This window comes from Lactuca sativa, chromosome 5 (genome assembly GCF_002870075.4).
Source record: "Lactuca sativa cultivar Salinas chromosome 5, Lsat_Salinas_v11, whole genome shotgun sequence".
Lineage (NCBI taxonomy): Eukaryota > Viridiplantae > Streptophyta > Magnoliopsida > Asterales > Asteraceae > Lactuca > Lactuca sativa.
Genome location: NC_056627.2, coordinates 363,552,416 through 363,572,725, shown reverse-complemented (window position 1 = coordinate 363,572,725; position 20,310 = coordinate 363,552,416). Strand labels below are relative to the sequence as shown.

Here is a 20,310-nt window from a genome sequence, read left to right as displayed (position 1 = left end):
TAAGATTTTCATCCTACTAAATGTACAAACACCATGATATAATGGTTATAGATTTGATACCAATTAAGATTTTCAATCTACTAAATATACAAATGTAATGTGTATTGAATGGTAAGCATAAGTTGATTGTACATAATGAAACTTGATTTTGGGTGCATAAGGTAAGCTTAACTGCTTAAGTATTAACTTTTAACTTTATTTTTTATTTTTTTTCTTTTTCAGGCAATGCACTTTGATTACATTCTACCTTTCAACTCTTTTCTTATTTAGACATTACACTTTCTGTTTTTAAGAAAGTACGGATTGCATCTACGTCTTTTTGGTGGCAATTTTTGTTACTGGATCATTTCTTAATACTTTAATAGATAATTTTGTTTTACTATTAATACTTATTAGATAATTCTCATTATTGAGTATCAATGATTCTACAACAATAATTAAGTAACAATGTATGAATGGTTTATATATCTTTCTAGAGTAATATCACAATTTTGGTCAATTAAGCATCCCGTTTCCATTTCTTTCTGTTACAACATTGTAATTTCAACTTTTTCTTGTAAGGGCATTGCATTATGGAAATTCCATGCACTTTTAATCTTTCTTATTAGGGCATCATACTTTCAAAGTTGTATCCAATCATAGTAATGAAATTTGCTTTGTATCTTGATGACATTATGCAGATTTTTCAAGGTACAATGTTAAAATAGGAAAAAATGAATGTAGGACGCTATAAAACACAAATCAATGAAACTCAATTGAACCATACATCCAATGATCAACCACTGCTATATATTAGGGAGATGCATACTTTTCTTATTTGGACATTATACTTTTATATGTATACCTAATTATAGCATTACTTTCATCTTTTTTCTTATTAGGGAAATTATTATGCTTTGAAAATGCTACCCAATTGTAACCTTTCACTCTTATGGTGAGATTATAGTTTGAAAAATCTACCTATTTATAGCATCGTACTTTCATTTTTTGTTGCTTATTAGGAAATTATACTTTAAAATTTTTACCTACCTAAGCAGTGAAAATGCTTTTTGTTTGTATGGCATTGCTAAAACTGGGTCGATTTTTTAAAGTAGAATGCTGTAAAAAGATGAAATTAAAGTAGGATGCCTTATATATAATAAAAAATCACTGACAGTAATTACACCACAAGGAAACTACATAGGGTTTAGGGGCAGACGCAGGAATTGATAGTAGGAGTTGCCAAAAAAAATTTCGGTCAAACATAATTTAAAACTGAAAAATAATTCATTATGTCTAATACGAAAAAAACGATTCATTACATAAAAAGTTAAAAACATAACTATCTACTACAATTTAAATTTGTCATCTTCGTGCCGACATCTTTTGAAACCGCTCCATTACTTTTTCATTATCAACTTTCACAAGTGCTTCGGTCTCAACATTGCAAAGCGTGTCGTTCAAAAAATCATCACCAATTTCTTTGCGTAAGTTAGTCTTCAAGAGCTTCATCTTCGAAAAACATCTTTCCACACTTGTGGACGCTATGGGTAAAATTAAAACCAACTTTCACAAGTGGTTTGGTCTCAACATTACGTAGTTGCCATTTTTTTAGTAGTTGCTGGTTTTTTTACGTAGTTGCACAAAAGGTTAAAAAAAATCAAAAAATTTTCTACTGTCTGCCGGAAAAGAGGGTTGCCGGTGCAACCCGGTGCCCCTCATCAACTCCGCCACTAATAGGGTTTTATTCTCAATCTTTTTGTTGGTTTTTTTCTTTATAATCTAATTTTGCATGTTTCAGAATGTGTTTCTATGATTTTGTTGATAATCACGGTGTGCTTGAATGTTTTGCTAATCGTTTGATAATGTATTTTAAATTCTGTCAGCATTCTTATGAATAACCAATTTTTATTGTGTTTCTTTTCTCTTCCACGGATTTACATTATTTTATTTATTAATAAGAGAAATATGGTCAAAATCTTGGATCTAGTCATGATTTTAATATGTTAGGTTTACCATCATGCTATTAAAGCAAATGTATGTATTGATTGTCTATTAACGTTTTTACTCAATTTTAATCTTATTGTAACATTGTCTAACAACTACATTGTCATCACATCATTAAACTCACAAAATCTGCCACATTAGATACCATATGTTATATAAATATCTGATTTATGAAGATTGTAAAGTTTGCCATATGAATCTTAAGTTATGTATTTATATATGTTTCACTTATTATCATCCAACAATTCCTCTTTTTGTGGCTATTTATTAGGGTAACTAAAGCAGACGAGAGCACCTACAAATCTAGATAAAAAGGTAAAATGATTATATACGATGCCACCAAGTGTAATGCCCGTGTTTCTAGGCTAGACACTAATAATGATGTAATAGTCTACGTTAACTTTTGTAGCCCGTTTTGAAATAATAAAAATGTATTATTTGGGTATTATGTGTTTTGTGTTTAATTGTGTGACTTAAATGAATTAAGGATAAAAATAAGCGTCATAATAAAATGTTAGATAAACCCGATATTTATACATAAAGAGGTAGTGGTCGAGATGAGGATTCCGGGTATATAAAGAATGCCGAAATCTGAGTTATAACGAAGAATTTATGACCTGTCGAAGTTTCACGACAGAACCGGTATGACACTGCATGACATAACTAGTGAATTTACGATAGAGCGATTTTTAGTCTTAGCGATCTAAACGAAAGTCGTAGAATACCTTAAACCGAGAGCATGCATGAAAAGAACGTCTAAATCTGACTTCATATGAGGAAGTTATGATTTTTCGAAGTTTCGACTTAGCAGTATGCAGCCAAAGTTCGAATATGAGCTTGAGTGATTTATAGCCGAAACAATCTAAACCAGAATCGAATATCTCGTTAATAGTAGTTTAACTTAAAAAGACAAATGAAAACGGACGTCAGATGAAGAAGTTATGAATTTCTAACGGAGTTTTCCTGTCCTGGCCTACTAAAAATATAATATTAAAAATAAAGTCAAAGTTAGCCGACAGAGTCTAAATGAAAGTAGTAGAGTATAATCTCACCTACCTATGAATATAAAGAATGTCGAAAACGGAGCTCGTATGCGAAAGATATGAATTTATGAACTTCGGAACACAAACTTCGAGGTCTGTCAGGATTCACGACGTGAACAGGTTATTAACATCTTCCAGAGCTTGACTGACTGAATTCACGAATACGCACCTGATGACGACCGAGTTCACGACGTGAATCTCAGATTTTCACCCTATAAATAAGAACCAAGGGGCAACAGGTTTTGGTTGCTACTTTACTCATCTTTCGCCCTTTTTCTCTCTTATACCCTGCGAGAAGTACCCCCGAAGTCCCGATATCGTCTCGATGCCCAAAGCAAGTCCCGAAGCCCCGAAGATCCCGAGAAAAAGAGTTTTCGATCCGAAACTCTGCCCGCGAGAAGCCCGGTTTTTAAGATATCCCGGTTTCATCGATGAATATTACTTTAAGAGTCGTAGTGCTGTCCGAGCATCGTCTTATCATGTGAGTGCGTAGTCATTTTCTTCAAACACATAGATACGAATTATTCTCTATAAATACGTGCTATGTGTCTATATATTATCTGTTATTTGGAATGAGTATTGAATAAATATTTTATACAGGTTTTAAGTTGTATACGAATGTGTGTGTGTGTATATATATATATATATATATATATATATATATATATATATATATATATATATATATATATATATCTACAAATATGTTGGGTAGAACGTGGGTAGATAGTTGATGTGTGATGAAATAAAATGATGAGAGGCCTCGATGTTGTTGTTGATCTAGTCATCTAGCGGAATATGGATGACGACCACAGACTCTTTCTAGACGGTCTAGTGGAACGCTGACATGTTCATAACCTATAGGTGCTTGTGAACGATATGTTCACCGGTGTACTCTACCCCCCTCATGGTTGCCTTTAGGACATTTATTGTTGAGGAACCCCCTTTCTAGTAGTGTCCATCCCGATGAAAATCCTTAGACTAGGTCCCTTGTGATAGTTGTTTTAGGGATGTAAAGTGAGGATAACGGTAATGGGTAATCGGGTTATTGTTGGTTGATGAAATCAATATAATTAATTATTGTGGGTTGAAAACCCTATATGCTCACCAGGCTCCCAAGCCTGACCCACTCAGTTTTTCTTTGTATTGCAGGTAGTGGCACCAGAGTGTAAGTTGGATGACTTATCAAGATATTTTGGATTATAGACCAGTAGTTGTAAATAACTGTTGTAAGGCTTATAATGTGCAGTTTATGCTTTTGGTCTGTATCTGAACATGACATCCCAAGATTTTGTTATATAATGAAAATACATGTCTTTAAGAAATGCTTTGATAAATTTTTATCATATTTTGTGTTGGGAACAAATTCCGCAACTCTTTTAATTAAAGGATTACTCTGATTTTATTTTAAAACCATAAATTAAATCGGTCTTTTCTGGCCGTGAATTTGAAGATGTCATAGTTGGTATCAGAGCATTAGTTTAAGCGAACTAGGAATTTGTAGGATTTCTAGACTTAAACTTAGAATGCTAAGTGAAGATCGAGAGATAAGTGTCTACCATATTTTAGACACGAGCATTAGTTTATTTTAGGAAAGATGTCTAAAATGCTTTTATGTGCTAAATGCAATATGTTTGCCATATATGATATTATTTGTTTAGATCTACGGTTTGTTGCCAACCGGATCTGGAAACCTTATGTGTGTAGGATTCTAAGCGTAGGATTACGATATTAGGATTAGCATGTAAACGTTTTAGAGTGATATGGACGATTTAAATATCTATCATGAATGAGGATCTAAATTCACCTTATTCGGTTTATAGATCAAGAATTGCAAGAACTAGAAGTGGAGTTGGAAACGCAAATGAAAACAGGAATCAACCACCTGTAATTGAGCAAGCACCTGTTGTAGCAACAGTACCTGAGCCAATGACAATGGTTGGTGTACAAGTGATGATTCAAACACTGTTGGATCGTCAAATGGAAGAAACTAGACGTCTACTTTAGCAGAATCGTGAAGAACTTTCAATGCCGATTGTACGACCCGAATTGAGTGAAGGACAGTCGGAAGGAGGAAACTTCAGTGGGATTGTTGTGATGGGTTTTGGTCATAAGAACATCCTATGTGCTCATACAAACCCTAATGCTTGGATCTAGGTTTCTCTATTGTACATGCAAGTTATCCAAGACTATAAACCCTAATTCTAGCATACAAGTAATCATATTAACATAAGAATGAGTTTAAGTTATTACCTTGATTGTTATATAGCAATAACAATCCCAAATCCTTCTTATATTGACTTTAGAAAGCTTAGAGTCACAAATGTCACTCCTCTAATGGTTCATAAACACCAAGAGCAAGAGGATGAGGAGGAGAGAGGATGGAGGCTGCCCAAAACATGTTCTAACCCTAGAAGAGAAGTTCCCCACGTTTTTGAGCCTTAAGGGTTCTATATATAGTGAGGCTATTAGGGTTATCTAACAAGGAAACCCTAATTTGGATGCTTAAGCCCTAAGCAACCCATGGACCCCTTTCCTTAAGGCCTTGGACGATTTCCTTATGGGCTTCCCCATAGAATTCGTCCACTCCTTAATATAAGGCAATCCATGGCCCAATTGCAATTATCTTATAATTACAATTCCAGTCCCTTAAGTTTAATCAATCTCTTTTAGTCACAAAACTAATTACCAATTAATTATTGACTAATATTAATTAAACAATATGATTTCTCCTTTAATATATTATTCCCATAATATATTAATAAATCATATTTAATCCTTTCTCTCCATAATTCATCCCATCAAGTTGCTTTGGTGAAGGCAACCCAAAAGGACCATGCACCATCGGGTCAAGTACATACCAAAATAGTTATGGACTTAGGCACTAATCCAACAGTCTCTCACTTGGATAAGTCTAGTAGCTATTATGCATATGACTTCAGATCCTGATCTGCAATCGTAGCTTTCCAAAGCCGCTGTCAACTCTGATCCTATCAGATACGTGTGTCCTTTAGATAAGGGATCATATATTCCTCCATTCTAGATATCACATGAGATATGATTTCAAATAATTCTCTTTGTACTATATCTCGATTCCCGATTTATGATGACTGACTAATTGAACAAATCAAATTAGCCTTAGCCCGGCCGAGCATTTACGTTTTTCATCATTAAATCATCGAGGGGCCCAAAGATATCGCTTTTATCCTACTTTGGGTAAAAGGAACGGATAAACTTTGATACAATGCTTGCTTGCACTCATTCACCGAATCACACACAAGAATATGTTTTATAACACCAAGTTACTAGTGCGTTTACATATTATCAACGTGCAACCGATTTGCAAGATACAACTCACACATCTCGGTTTCAAGAATATAAGATGTTATCGTCTCACCAATCACTCGTGATACAAATAATGGAGTGATCCAAGTGAGCGTGGGTTTAATCCAATGCTCAAATTCATATTCATAAGCACTCATGAACGTTGCAACAAACATTTGCTTATGTCTAATGCTCTTTAGACAATCCACACACCAATTCACGACAATCTTCATTCATACCTACTTCCAACATATGAACGACTGTGTCCCATTTGAATAATTTGACTGTTCTTAACCAATTAAATTATTCAGGAAGTCAAAACATGCAAATGTGAAACACAAGAATAATACTAATCCCATATGGCCTCAAACCTTTGAATATAAATAAAACACCTTTTATTTATCACCATATCGATTACTCATTATTTGTCGTTTCGGGTAATCAACTTCTTACTTGAATTATTACACTTGTCTCATGCTCTTAGCATGAACACAATGTTTACCTATGGTTCTTACTTTGTGAAATAGATCAAATTGAACACATTTCCAATCATTCTCATTTCACAACTCCTAATCCTTTTTCATAAGTGTAAGAATATCAAATTCTTGCTACTTATAGAATATGCTAGATTCTAACATTCTATGCAACGATCCTTTCGTAATGTCACTGCACCAATGTCACAAAGACTATTGCCAATGATGTTACAAAGTCCTCTATCGAAGATTGTTACAAGACAATTCCTTAGATATGATGTTTCTCATTCAAAGTACATTCCTTTGAACATCCTTTTGCATAAAAGTTTCTAATCTAGTCATAGATTTTTCAATATTCAATTCCCAATATGGACACGCTTCCATATTTTCCATATGACAACTCATTCTTAATAGAATCTTATCTATTCGTAATAAAGTCGATATGGTCCATCCAATATGGAAACATTTCCATATTTTCCATATGACAACTCATTCTTAATATAATCTTTTCTATTCATAATAATGTCGATATGGTCCATTCAATACCATGCTTCCAACTACTCACAAGCAACCAATCCTCGTCGAACTTTGGGTTGTCCTTTGATAGTTGTTTAATTATTTTAGTCAAAATCGATTCTAGTCCCTTTTCCCACTAAATGCGCTAGAAATTTGGAAAATTTTAGAATGGTCAAATATTAAAGCATTTGCAATCGATCCTATACCCGAAGTGTATGGGACACGATGCATAATGTCTTACATAAAGATTTGATACTTTATCAATCTTCTGCCATAATATTTTATTTGCTATGTTCTCAAAATTCGAATTGTGAAGAGGAATGCCGTAATCATAATCGAAATTTTAAGAACACACTATGTACCTTTGACTAAATTTATTAACATTTCTCAACCTAAGCCTTTAGATTTGAAATGAAGCATAATATTCTCTCCCTTAATTATAGCAAAACAACTATTTAATCTTTACAACTTTGCAAAGTAAGACTTTTGTTTTTCTATAATTAATATTGCTAACTTTCAATACTTTCCATAATAATCATGCAATCATAACATTTATGCTCCCACTATCATGATGATTATTATAAACATAACACTTATGCTCCCACTAGCTTTGACATGTATTCAGAAACAACTTAACTTTCAGAAAAACAATACTTATTGAATTTCTTAAGTTCATGTTTCTAATACTTAGTGCTTTGATAATCTTTTATAAAGGCTTCTTGAACTTATACACCTTTGCCTTAGATAGTTCATATGTGTGTCTAAACAATTAAGACTAATTGCCAAACCTCGTAATTCAAATCATGGAAAGGGATACCGTAACCATGATCGAATGCGAGAACGCAATTTTACAATCACTATCTTCTTAAAATCTCTCTTAGTGAAAGCATTTTCTCACAATCATTTTCATGAAGGAGGGAATCTTATGACACTTATATTTTAATGGTGTATGTGTTCCTATCCATTTAAATTTGCCAAAACCAAAGTTTACGACAAATTCAAACTCATATGGACCGAAGTTTCTTAATCTTGATTTCTTGCCTTATGGTAGCACAGCTGCCCACCATGTCTTCCAAGTAGTTAAGCAGCTCACCTTTTCTTATCAATGTACCTTTCATTGATCAAGGTCCTTGACTTTTATGCATTCAAATGAGAACTCATAGGACTCACATGCATAATTAACTCAATTGGAATGGCACAGAAACAAAATAGTGTCAACACGATAGGTTGTAAACCTTAACTCGTGTGCTAGTGATGATCGATAAGGTCTATTTTGATTTGTCTAACCTTTCAAGACCATTAAGACTCCCACTGACTCCTTGACATATAAGATTCTCTTGTTAATAACCATTTCTTAACAAACAAATATTCAAGAGTTAGTGTAGCTTTTATCAAAAACACTTCATAAATTGGTTCTAGTTGGTCTTTGTCTTATCCAAGACATCACAACTTTCCACATTTGATGAATGTTATAAACCTTCTTAATACTTTTCACTCATTGTCACAATCTTAACTCTAAGACTTGTCTTGGAACGAAGTATGATTGACTTCTTGATTTAACCATTTCTTCAATTTTATGATTCCTCTTCTTAGACATATAATTGTACTAAGACTCACTTAGAAGATCAATTGAGATATGGTTCTTAATCATTAAGACCTATCATAAAGCATAAAAGGTACTCTCCCTTCTTCTTAGAATGGAGAAACTTTTATCTTTCTGCCTACTTGATTCTTCTTATTCGTTCTGCCATTGATCTAAACCCTTTAATCAATTCAGAATTACACTTAATCTTGTAAGTATAATCACATTTACTAAACCTTTAGAAAATCATGACAAATATCTTTGTTACTCTTATGGTAGACTTGATCAACACGCAACTTTGTGTACTCGATCTCCCAGTCCTTCACTTGACACTTTGTCAATCAATTAGTCTAATTTCCAAATATGAAATTTCTCATTCATCGTGCAACCAAGTTGCATCATTCCAAGTTTCTGTCCAATTGAAACTTGGGCGATGAGAAACTCTCCCTATTTGGTAAATTCTCGACATTTCCACAAACAACATAATTAAGAATCAAATCCATTATTGCTAATATTAGAAACCCTCAAACATCAATTTTCATGCATGCCATTGCAAGGATAAATTAATAATTTAAAATCAAAATTTATTTTATTGCGGAAAAATTTGTCCTTACAATGCAATTCATTGATAAACTATGCTAATACATCTTTCTTAGCAATCTTATTCTAACTCTAAGTAGTAGCTCAAGAATCTAATCTTCAAGAAATGCGATCGAAATTCATTTCTTCACGGTTAGATTATGCTCACTTCTTCCCTTAAGCTTCCTTTCTTTTCTTCGATCCTACAAAACATCAATTGTAATCTTATCACATTATGTATTAAGAATCTAGAATAAAAGCTTAAAAGAGTTAGTTAATGGATTTTACCTATATTAGAGCCATACGTTTCGACTCTCCCATCTCTTAGATCTCTTAGGTAAATGGGGCAGCTTCGTCTCCAATGCCCTTTCTCTTGGCAATAAAAGCAAATTGACTCTTTTGGAACATGACATGGAACTACTTCACACATTGCCTTTCTCTTATGATCAAACTTTTCGATCATAGCATGTCTTTCGTTGCCATTGTCTATATCCATGGAGGTCTTGAAGGCAGATTCACCAATCAACTTTGCTTTTCTATTGCGCCAAACCATTGCTGATTCAGCAGCAATAAGCATATAGGTGAGATCTATAAGGGTCACGTCGCAGTTCATCATATAATACTCTCTTACGAACTCACTATATGAGTTAGGAAGTGACTGAAGAACCCAATCAACAGCCATTTCCTCACAGACAACGGATCCCAACATTCTTAACCTATCAATGTGTGACTTCATCCCTAGGACGTGTGCACACACCGACTTTCCTTCTTTATGTTTACTTGCCAAAAGGGCTTGAGTGATCTTGAACTTTTGAAGCCTTTGAACTTGTGGGTTAGGGAGAATAATTGGAGGAGGTGGAGGAAGTGAAGCATGATTTCTTGTTTCTCTATCGAATCGTGGAATATCATCTTCATGTGGAAATCTTGTTCCATGGGATTTGGGAAGACCATAGTTGTCGAACTTTGACATCTACAAAACGGGAGAAAACGAATTCAAGTTAGTTGATTGATTTAGTCCTTAGTAAATCACCCAAATGAGATACTAAGTCTAGGACCCAACACAATATTCTATAACTCGGGAGAGGGATGCCGTAACCCAAATTGCAAAACATTTGAAGGTAAGTGAATGACGATTCACTAATTTCCACCATGAAAAACGAAAAAAAAAAATTTAAGTTTTAAATCTATGAAAACTCCTAGATCCTTTGAGATTCATTGAACATTTCAATGGCATGTTTAAATCTCGATATGCCCCTCTTGTTTGTGACTGGGATGCCGAGGATCACAAAGCGGGTGTGAATAACCATGCAAACTACATGGTGCCCCCACATGTTACAGTCACCTATTCGATGTGCCGGTAAACCACACACGCTCCACTGAACTATGAAAAACATTGAGTCACCCTTTGCTACCTTTGCTTAGAACCATTTAGTGTGCCGGTAAACCACACACGCTCCACTAACGTCTTCGCAAGGGTACAAAGTGTAATTTCATGGAATTGCATCAATTCACTTTGCCTAAGTAACTAAGATTGGGAATTTGAAAAACATTTAGTTACTTTAGTAATTCATTATACTTATAATGGAAGGTTTTTGTCCCATCCTACCCGTTCGGCTAACGACCCTCCACTAGTCAAGAGTGCGGTGGGTAAGACTGGTTACCCATTCAATCGCCATTTTATAGGCAATTTCCTTAAACACCCCTTATAGACCAGCTTCGTGAATGAGGCCTACTAACGGTAAGAGTGACTTTTACTCATACATATGTATAATGTTAGACTTTTAATGTTATATATAGTATATATTATAGGGTGTATTTTACACTTTTAAAACATTAGGTGGTCAAATTTAACAATCATACCTTTAATTCAATTAAATTGTAAACCAAAAAATTTATGGATTTATTAAACCTCTTTTAATTATACACCTTAATTAATTAATAAAACCATAAGGGAGTGATTTGAACTTTTCAAAACAATACTAGGGTTTTAGAATTTAACATTCCTAATTAAACTTTTAACCAACTTTTAAATTCCAAAACTTGAGGGCAAGTTTTGAAACATTTCAAAACATTAGGGTTTAGAATTTAAATATACATCAAAATTAAACTATTAATCAAAATTTAAATTCCAAAACTTGAGGGCAATTTTTGAAACCTTTTTCAAAACATTAGGGTTTCAACTATTTAAATTTCAAAACAACAAAACTTTTAAGGTCAAATTTAAACTATAAAACCTAAAGGGGAAAATGTGAAACATTTCATAACATAAGGATCAAATAGCAAATAATCTAAATTAACAATTAATCACATAATTATCCATATTTGATTTATTTAATGATTTCTTGCAAAACAATTTACCAATTTAATCAAAATAATTAATCAATTATCACATAAGGAAACAAATATTTTATTAATTGATAAATATCTTCAATTAGATCAAGAATATAGTCATATATATCAAAAAATCAGATTAATATTGATCTAACATGATAAGGCAAGTATCCTCAAGCAAAAACAACAAGAAATCCCGGTTTTCCCTCTCACTGACCAGCCGACTCGTCGAGTCAGGTATGGACTCGTCGAATTAGCATGAACTCGGCGAGTTCATCTAAAAAACTCGGCGAGTTCAGCCCCCAGAAACCCAAAAATCAAATTTTTTCAACATACAAAACATCAATACAATAGAAACCAATCAAGGCTCTGATACCACTGATGGGTTTTGGTCATAAGAACATCCTATGTGCTCATACAAACCCTAATGCTTGGATCTAGGTTTCTCTATTGTACATGCAAGTTATCCAAGACTATAAACCCTAATTCTAGCATACAAGTAATCATATTAACATAAGAATGGGTTTAAGTTATTACCTTGATTGTTATATAGCAATAACAATCCCAAATCCTTCTTGTATTGACTTTAGAAAGCTTAGAGTCACAAATGTCACTCCTCTAATGGTTCACAAACACCAAGAGCAAGAGGATGAGGAGGAGAGAGGATGGAGGCTGCCCAAAACATGTTCTAACCCTAGAAGAGAAGTTCCCCACGTTTTTGAGCCTTAAGGGTTCTATATATAGTGAGGCTATTAGGGTTATCTAACAAGGAAACCCTAATTTGGATGCTTAAGCCCTAAGCAACCCATGGACCCCTTTCCTTAAGGCCTTGGACGATTTCCTTATGGGCTTCCCCATAGAATTCGTCCACTCCTTAATATAAGGCAATCCATGGCCCAATTGCAATTATCTTATAATTACAATTCCAGTCCCTTATGTTTAATTAATCTCTTTTAGTCACAAAACTAATTACCAATTAATTATTGACTAATATTAATTAAACAATATGATTTCTCCTTTAATATATTATTCCCATAATATATTAATAAATCATATTTAATCCTTTCTCTCCATAATTCATCCTATCAAGTTGCTTTGATGAAGGCAACCCAAAAGGACCATGCACCATCGGGTCAAGTACATACCAAAATAGTTATGGACTTAGACACTAATCCAACATGTTGGTCAAGCCAACCCACCGTTAGTTAGACATAACAACCAGGATGGAGGAAACGACGGACGTGGATGCAAGTACAAATATTTCATGGCATCCAAACCACCGTGTCTATCCGGAAGCCCGACGTCGGTGGAAGTTATAAACTGGATCTCCGAAATGGAGACAATGTTCTATAAAGGAGCCTATGGAGATTTTCTGTGACGGCGAGAGTGCAATTGCCTTAGCCAAGGAACCAAGGGATCATGGCAGATCCAGGCACATCGACATAAAATATCACTTCATAAGACATCGGATAGAAGAAGGACTCCTCGTAGCAAAGAGGACATCGTCAGAGGAGATCCAACGGATCCCCTCACGAAGGGACTGAGTAGGGTTAAGAACTTACAGCATGCGAGGCACATCGGGCTGAAGGACGATATTAGTTTTAATGATTAGATAGCTTTTTAAACTTGTAATAGTTGAAATGTAATTGACATTTGATGATTTAAATAAAAGGTATTTTTTTATAAGTAATGTTACTATCTTGTGTCAATCATTTACTATTGTTTCACTTCACATGTTTTGACTTCTAGAATAATTATATTATTCAAACTATCCACAGTCAATCATACATTGGAAGTAGGTATTGAGGCAAGACTATCATGAATTTGGCTTGTAGATTGTATGAACTGTATTAGACATAGCAAAGTTTGCTACAACATTCATGAGTGCTCATAAGGTCTGAGTATTGGATTAAATCCACACTCACTTGTATTACTTCATGGAATTTATCTCGCGTGATCGTTGGACAATAATATCATATAATTCTTCAAACCAAGAGATATGAGTTGTTGACTATGAGTTGGTTGTGCATTGATAGTATGAAACCGCTTTAGTAACTTGATGCTATAAAACGTGTTGTTGTGTACAATTTGATGAGTAGTTCGTACAAGCACATGAGTCGAATTTTATCTATTCCTTTTAGTCCTTGGAGGATTAAAAGTGATATCTTGGGCCCCTCGATGATTTTGTTTTGACCTATGTGTCGGGCCCGGTCAGAACTCAATTGATGTGTTCGATTAAGTTCTATCTCAAACAAATCGGAAATCGGGAAACAAACAGTTGGACAATAAGTATGACGTTGTTCCATGTATTTGTCCGGCTAATATCTTGAGAAAAGGGGATTATATGATCACTTATCTAAAATGACACGTCACAGTTCGACAGAGGCTTTTAAGAGCTATGATTTCTGGTCGGATCCTGAAGTCATACTTGCAGCTATAGTTATTAGATTTATCCAAGTGGGAGACTGTTGGATAAGGTGTCTAAGTCCATAACTATAATTGGTATATACTTGACCCGTGAGTAACATGGTTCATTTGGGTTGCATGCCACCAGAACAATTTGTAAGGATGGACTTTTGAGAAGAGGATATTCATGATTTATTTATATATTATAAGTTCTAATATATTAATATGAAATCATATTATTTAATTAGTATTGATCAAGAATTAATTTGGAATTAATTTTGTGATCAAAAGAGACTAATTAAATATAAGGGGTTGATTTGGTAAATCATTCATTCTTATGGTGTGGGCCAATGATCCATGATTCCTTAGGTTAGGCTAAACCCATGTGACAACCCATGGATGATCCATGGAGGTTTAAACCCATGGATCCTAAGGAATATGGTGTAACCCTAGTTTTGCCACACTATATAAGAAACCCATTAGCTCCTAAAATCGACACCCCAGTGTTCTTGTAATAGCCATAGTTGATTTTAGAGTGCAAGTATTCTCTCTCAAAGTCCTCCATTGTTGGTGGTGTTGTGTGAAACATTTGAGGCATCACATTTGGGGTGTTAGGCTCTTAAAGGTCCAAGGAATCAAGCTACAAGAAAAGGTATGTCTTCTAACTAGATTTTTGTTATACAAGTACCCATGATTGTATGCTAGTTAGGAAAATGATTTGGAAAATCACTTTGCATGTATAATTAGAGAAAACATAGATCCAAAGCATTTAGGGTTGTATGTGCACCTTAAGGTTGTTAGGATGCTCAAAACCATTCATATCATGTCGAGACTGGTTACACTTTTGAGCATGAAAAGATTTGGGATATTGTCAAGGAAGACCAAAATTGGAATAAAACAGACACATTTACGGAACAACAATCGAAGAGGTCACTTTGCATGTATATAACTATATGTATTATGTGACTTTTTAATTTTAAAAATTAAAAAAACACCTAAAAATTAATATGTAGATATTATTTATTTCAAAAATACCACAAAATGACAAGTGTCAAAAACTTATGAGAGTTTGACATGTGGCAAAATGGACATTCATTTATTAGAGTAGATATTAGTGATCCTTTTTATAAAACAAGCTTTTATGTTTAGGTGTTTTTTTTCCCAAAGTAATATACTTTTTTAGACCAATAACCTATAAAAAAAATTCACATTGCAATCGGTTACTATTTTTAATAACTTATATTCATTAATAATTTTATTATTGTATAACAAAAATAGAGATATTTAATAGTTTCTTTTTCACATATCAATAGTAAGTAACATTTATGAAATCTTACATACAATTTTCCAAAAATCGTAAACAGTAATCTCATACGAAAACATTATTAAAAGACACCGTAAAACCATCAAAATAAATTTCTTTTTGTCATTAAGTAAAACTTTAAGAGCATTCTAATAATGGTCCTAGCTAAATTATCAACATCTTCCATAGAATTAAGTGAATGATTTAATGCACTTTGTGTTTTTGATAAAAAGCGAACAACTTTCAAAAGACTATAATAAGTTAAAAGGTTGTAATAAACTCATTAATAAATAATTTATTTTTCATTATAAAAAACCTATAAAAGCATTCTAATAATTGCCCTTGCTACATTAGCCACATCTTCCATATCCTTGTTCATATTTGTCAACGGTGATGTTTGACCATGCTCCTGAAAACTCCTCTCACATGCCTGCGACTCAATAGTGGTATCGGCCATTCCATCCTCACCGAATTTAGGGTTACCAAGATTTAATGCATTAATGGTTAATGGCACATCCACACCCACTACAATTTTATAAACATCTCCACACTGCATCAGCGTCGGTGTTAATTCTGGCATAGACTTTTTGAGAGAATCGATCTGTTGTAGGGTTTTCACACCTTTGTTTTTTACTGCATCAACAACGAAGAGTGCTAAGCCTGTTAAATCTGCATTTTGGCTCTTGGGGTTTGCCAATAAAATAGAAAGGCATAAATTATAAGAGGGTGTGCTCTTGCATGTGTTCTCTATGAACTGTCTGTCTGCCATGGCTGAAAATAGAGTTTCTTGAAAAAAAAGAGCAAGAAAGAGAATGGTGACATGAGACAAGTTCATCGTGATGAATTGAAGGAAAAAACGAGTGATGGTTTAATGATTTTTGTTCTTATGATTACCAATTTATAGGAGGATTTTCTTTATAATTCAAAAATAATGAAATTATCTTTTTGTTGATATTAAATGACCATTTACTAATTAATAGCATGCATTAATGTTTTCTAACCATTAATAGAATATATATATATATATATATATATATATATATATATATATATATATATATATATACTTTTAAAAAACTTTCTATAAAATATACTCACTATCACAAAGCATACCTTTATTCACAAATTTAATTAGCGTCAGTGAATAATTACCGATTATGAAACACAGACATGTAGAAAATAATCGATATTCGAAATAGCCGATCAACCCGTTTTGAATTCTGGTAGATTAGGTTGGGTAATTCGGGTTTGGGGTATCTAATTTTGGGTAATCGGTTATCCCGATTTTACAAAAGTTTGAATATAAGGTATGTATATGGTATTTCGGGTATACCCGAATACCCGATTTAAAAAAAAAAATCATTTTGATATATTTACAAAGGAGCATGTGTCTTTTACTTTTACTCTCTTTATTGGGAAATAGATTTAATCAATTTATTATTCTACCCATCGATTTTAATTAATATTTACAAAATTTCAAAAATGGTCTATGTGATTTGCAAAAGTAGCAACTTAATGATACTCTCTCTTTATTGGGAATTAGATTTAATCAATTTACTATTCTATCCATTGATTTTAATTAATATTTACAAAAATTTCAAAAATGGTCCATGTGGTTTGCAAAAAGTAGCAACTTAAAGATATTCTTCATTGGGGTAACATCGGTGTTCCTTGTGGTTTCAAAATCATGCGCAGTTAGTCCTTTTGACTAACTTCGTTAAAAAATGGTTAAATATATATGAAATGATGAATATACCCTTGGACTAAATTTGAAATGTATAAAATACTACAATGACCTTTTTTGTAACTCTATCTTTTTTTAATTTATTTTTTTTAATTTTTTATTATTTTACTTAAAAGAAAAAAAATTACCACACCCACCACTCTCTCTCTCTCTCTCTCTCTCTCTCTCTTCATATGGATTTGTCTTAACACACAAGAATATCTTTGGGAACACAAATACACAGTCAAGAACAAACATCTTCATGAACAGATACACACATCAAATTTTCTGATTTTATTCTCCAAAACACACAAACATATGCACATACATACTTAAGAAAACACAAACATACACAAACACTTAAGTACAAACCTTCAATAATGGAAGCTAAAATCAACCACTACCATCTGCTATTATCACCACCGACTGTCATCACCATCCATCATCACCGTCTGCCACCACCACCTTCAACCAACTCTGTATCCAACTAGATTACCTTATTTTCCTCTCTCTCTCTCTCTATCTTTTTCTCTCTCACCCTCCCTCTCTCTCTCTCTGCCAAGAACACCTAAATGTCATTGTAACATCTCAAGTTTAGGAATATAAGTTCAGGGTTTTGGTAGTTATATTCCATGCTGTAGCGGGTTTGAGGTAGACGTATTGTTGAGATTTGGGTAAGTTGTACTCGGTTGGGTCGAATCAGAGGAGTTTGGAGGAGATGCAAGGATAGATCCTTGGATTCCAAGTATGGTTGTAGACAGGGGATATGTATGTAGTGGTATTCCATCATGAGGATGACCGGACCCTATGATTAACTAGACTTGGTATGTTTGGTATTCTAACCCGAGGGTTGATTGGGCCAGACATGCATGAGGATACGAGGGTATACCATCCTAAGGATGACTAGACCCATCGTAGGCATACCTGGTATTCCAGCCCGAGGCTGATTAGGCCAGGTATGAGTGTATATGCGATATAGCTGGTTGTTAATGAGAGTTACTCGGAAACTGAAGGATGCGTCATCCTGTCAGTGCGGAAAGGGACTAGATTCAGGGAGGGAACTAGAGGAGTTTCCAATATTGCAAGTTACCCGGGTTGTCGCCGGTTTTGGAAAGGGAAGGATAGATTAATACTGTGAGAGAGAGCCCCGTGAATTATAGTAGTAACCAGCTTTCGCTAGTCACGAAAGTGCGTGCATGACAGGAAGGTGGAAGTATCATCGGGTGATACTTAGATTGATGTGTGTGGATATTAAGGAGAAGATGTTGGGTTAAAATATGGTTTATACTTTGCTTTTCTAGAAAAATGTATTTTTGTGTCTTGGACCGTAAACAACTTGGTGTTTACGGCTGTGTTTATGGCCGTAAACCCATTTACGGCCCATGTTCACAAAGCCCATATTCTCCAAGTATAAATATAGGTGTAAGGTGTGAGGAGTAGATTGATGAATAATAGAGAGTGCACATGTAATGCCAACAAATTCGGGCTAGTCAAATTAGAGGCAATAGGGGTCGAAAACGACTTTTCTACAAAAGATTATTTAGAATAAATAATCTTAACCAAGTTGTAGAGTATGTTACAAGGTTTTCGTACATATAAAGAACGCCGAAATCCGAGTTATAACGAAGAAGTTATGACCCGTTGAAGTTTCGCGACGGAACCGACACGATACCGGGAAGCGTAAATAGTGAATTTACGATAGAGCGAGATTTAGCCTTAGCGATCCAAACGAAAGTCGTAGAATATGTTAAACTAAGAACATCGATAAAAAGAACGCCCAAATCTGACTTCGTATGAGGAAGTTATGATTTTTCTAAGATTTAGCATAGCAGTGCACAGCCCGAAATCTGAATTTTAGATCGGTCGATTTTTAGCCGACGGGATCTAAATGAAAGTTGTAGTACTCATAAATACCAACGCGTGGATATAAAGAACGTCGATAATAAAGCTCGTATGCGAAAGTTATGGACGAAGCTTAGTCCCTACTTTTCGAGCGCGACGAATTCGATACAATTTTGTAAATCCGAGATAGATTGAGAACTAGCCAACGAGGTCTCGTCAATGGATAATTGTTTTAAGAGTAACGAAGTGCTGTCCGAGTGCCGACTCACCACCTTTCAGGTGAGTGCATAGTCCCTTTCATCTTACACATATATATGAAGTATTTTATATAAACTACGTGCTATGTGTGCATATTATCTGAATACTTGCTGTCTATGCTGGTTGAACGTTTTATACATGTTTTAAAGGACTTAAACTGTATACGTATCTTATATATACAAAAATGTTGGGTATGAGATGGGTAGATGAATGATGAGAGATAGAAGATGACGTGAGTATACATTGGCAGCTATAGACTTAATGCCTATGGGACAAACACCGGTAGCTATGGACTTAGTACCTTTTAGACGTTGGTAGCTATGGATTTAGTACCTGTTGGGAATTGGTAGCTATGGACTTAGTACCTATTAGTTAGACGCTGATAGCTAAGGATTTAGTACCTGCAGGAATTGGTAGCTATGGACTTAGTACCTGTTGAACATTGGTAGCTATGGACTTAGTACCTATTAGATAAAGACTGGTAGCTATGGATTTAGTACCCGATGAATATACTATAGCAGCTATGGAATTAGTGCTTTATGAACGAACATTGGCGGCTATGGATTTAGTGCCAGTCCTATAACCCTGGAAGTAAGGGACTTCGGAATAAACGAATGCAGGATAGATGACTCTTAGGTTAAATCCTTAAAGAGTAAAGAAGATAATGGGAATGGGTAATTGGGTTGATTGTTTGATTGAACATAATAATTATATTATTGTGGGTTGAAAACCCTATGTACTCACCAGGTTTCCCAACCTGACCCACTCAGTTTATGTATATCACAGGTGACGAAGTGAAGTGACATTACACTGAGAGATTTAAAAGAGATGTAGATCACTAGTGTAAATCATTGTAAGTTCTGTTTATGCTTATGTTTCGGTATTAACGATGACATCCCAAACATTTTAAAATGAAATAAATACGTTTCTTCGAAAATGTTTTA

General features: G+C 34.2%; 1 protein-coding gene across 1 annotated transcript; it reads right to left on the bottom strand.

Moving 5' to 3' along the window:
- Positions 1-15,859: 15,859 nt before the first annotated feature.
- LOC111901078 (cell wall / vacuolar inhibitor of fructosidase 1) lies at positions 15,860-16,378 on the bottom strand. The gene has a single exon (XM_052764097.1). It carries the CDS (start codon positions 16,376-16,378, stop codon positions 15,860-15,862), a length of 519 nt encoding a protein of 172 aa, XP_052620057.1.
- Between the last annotated feature and the right edge of the window lie 3,932 nt (positions 16,379-20,310).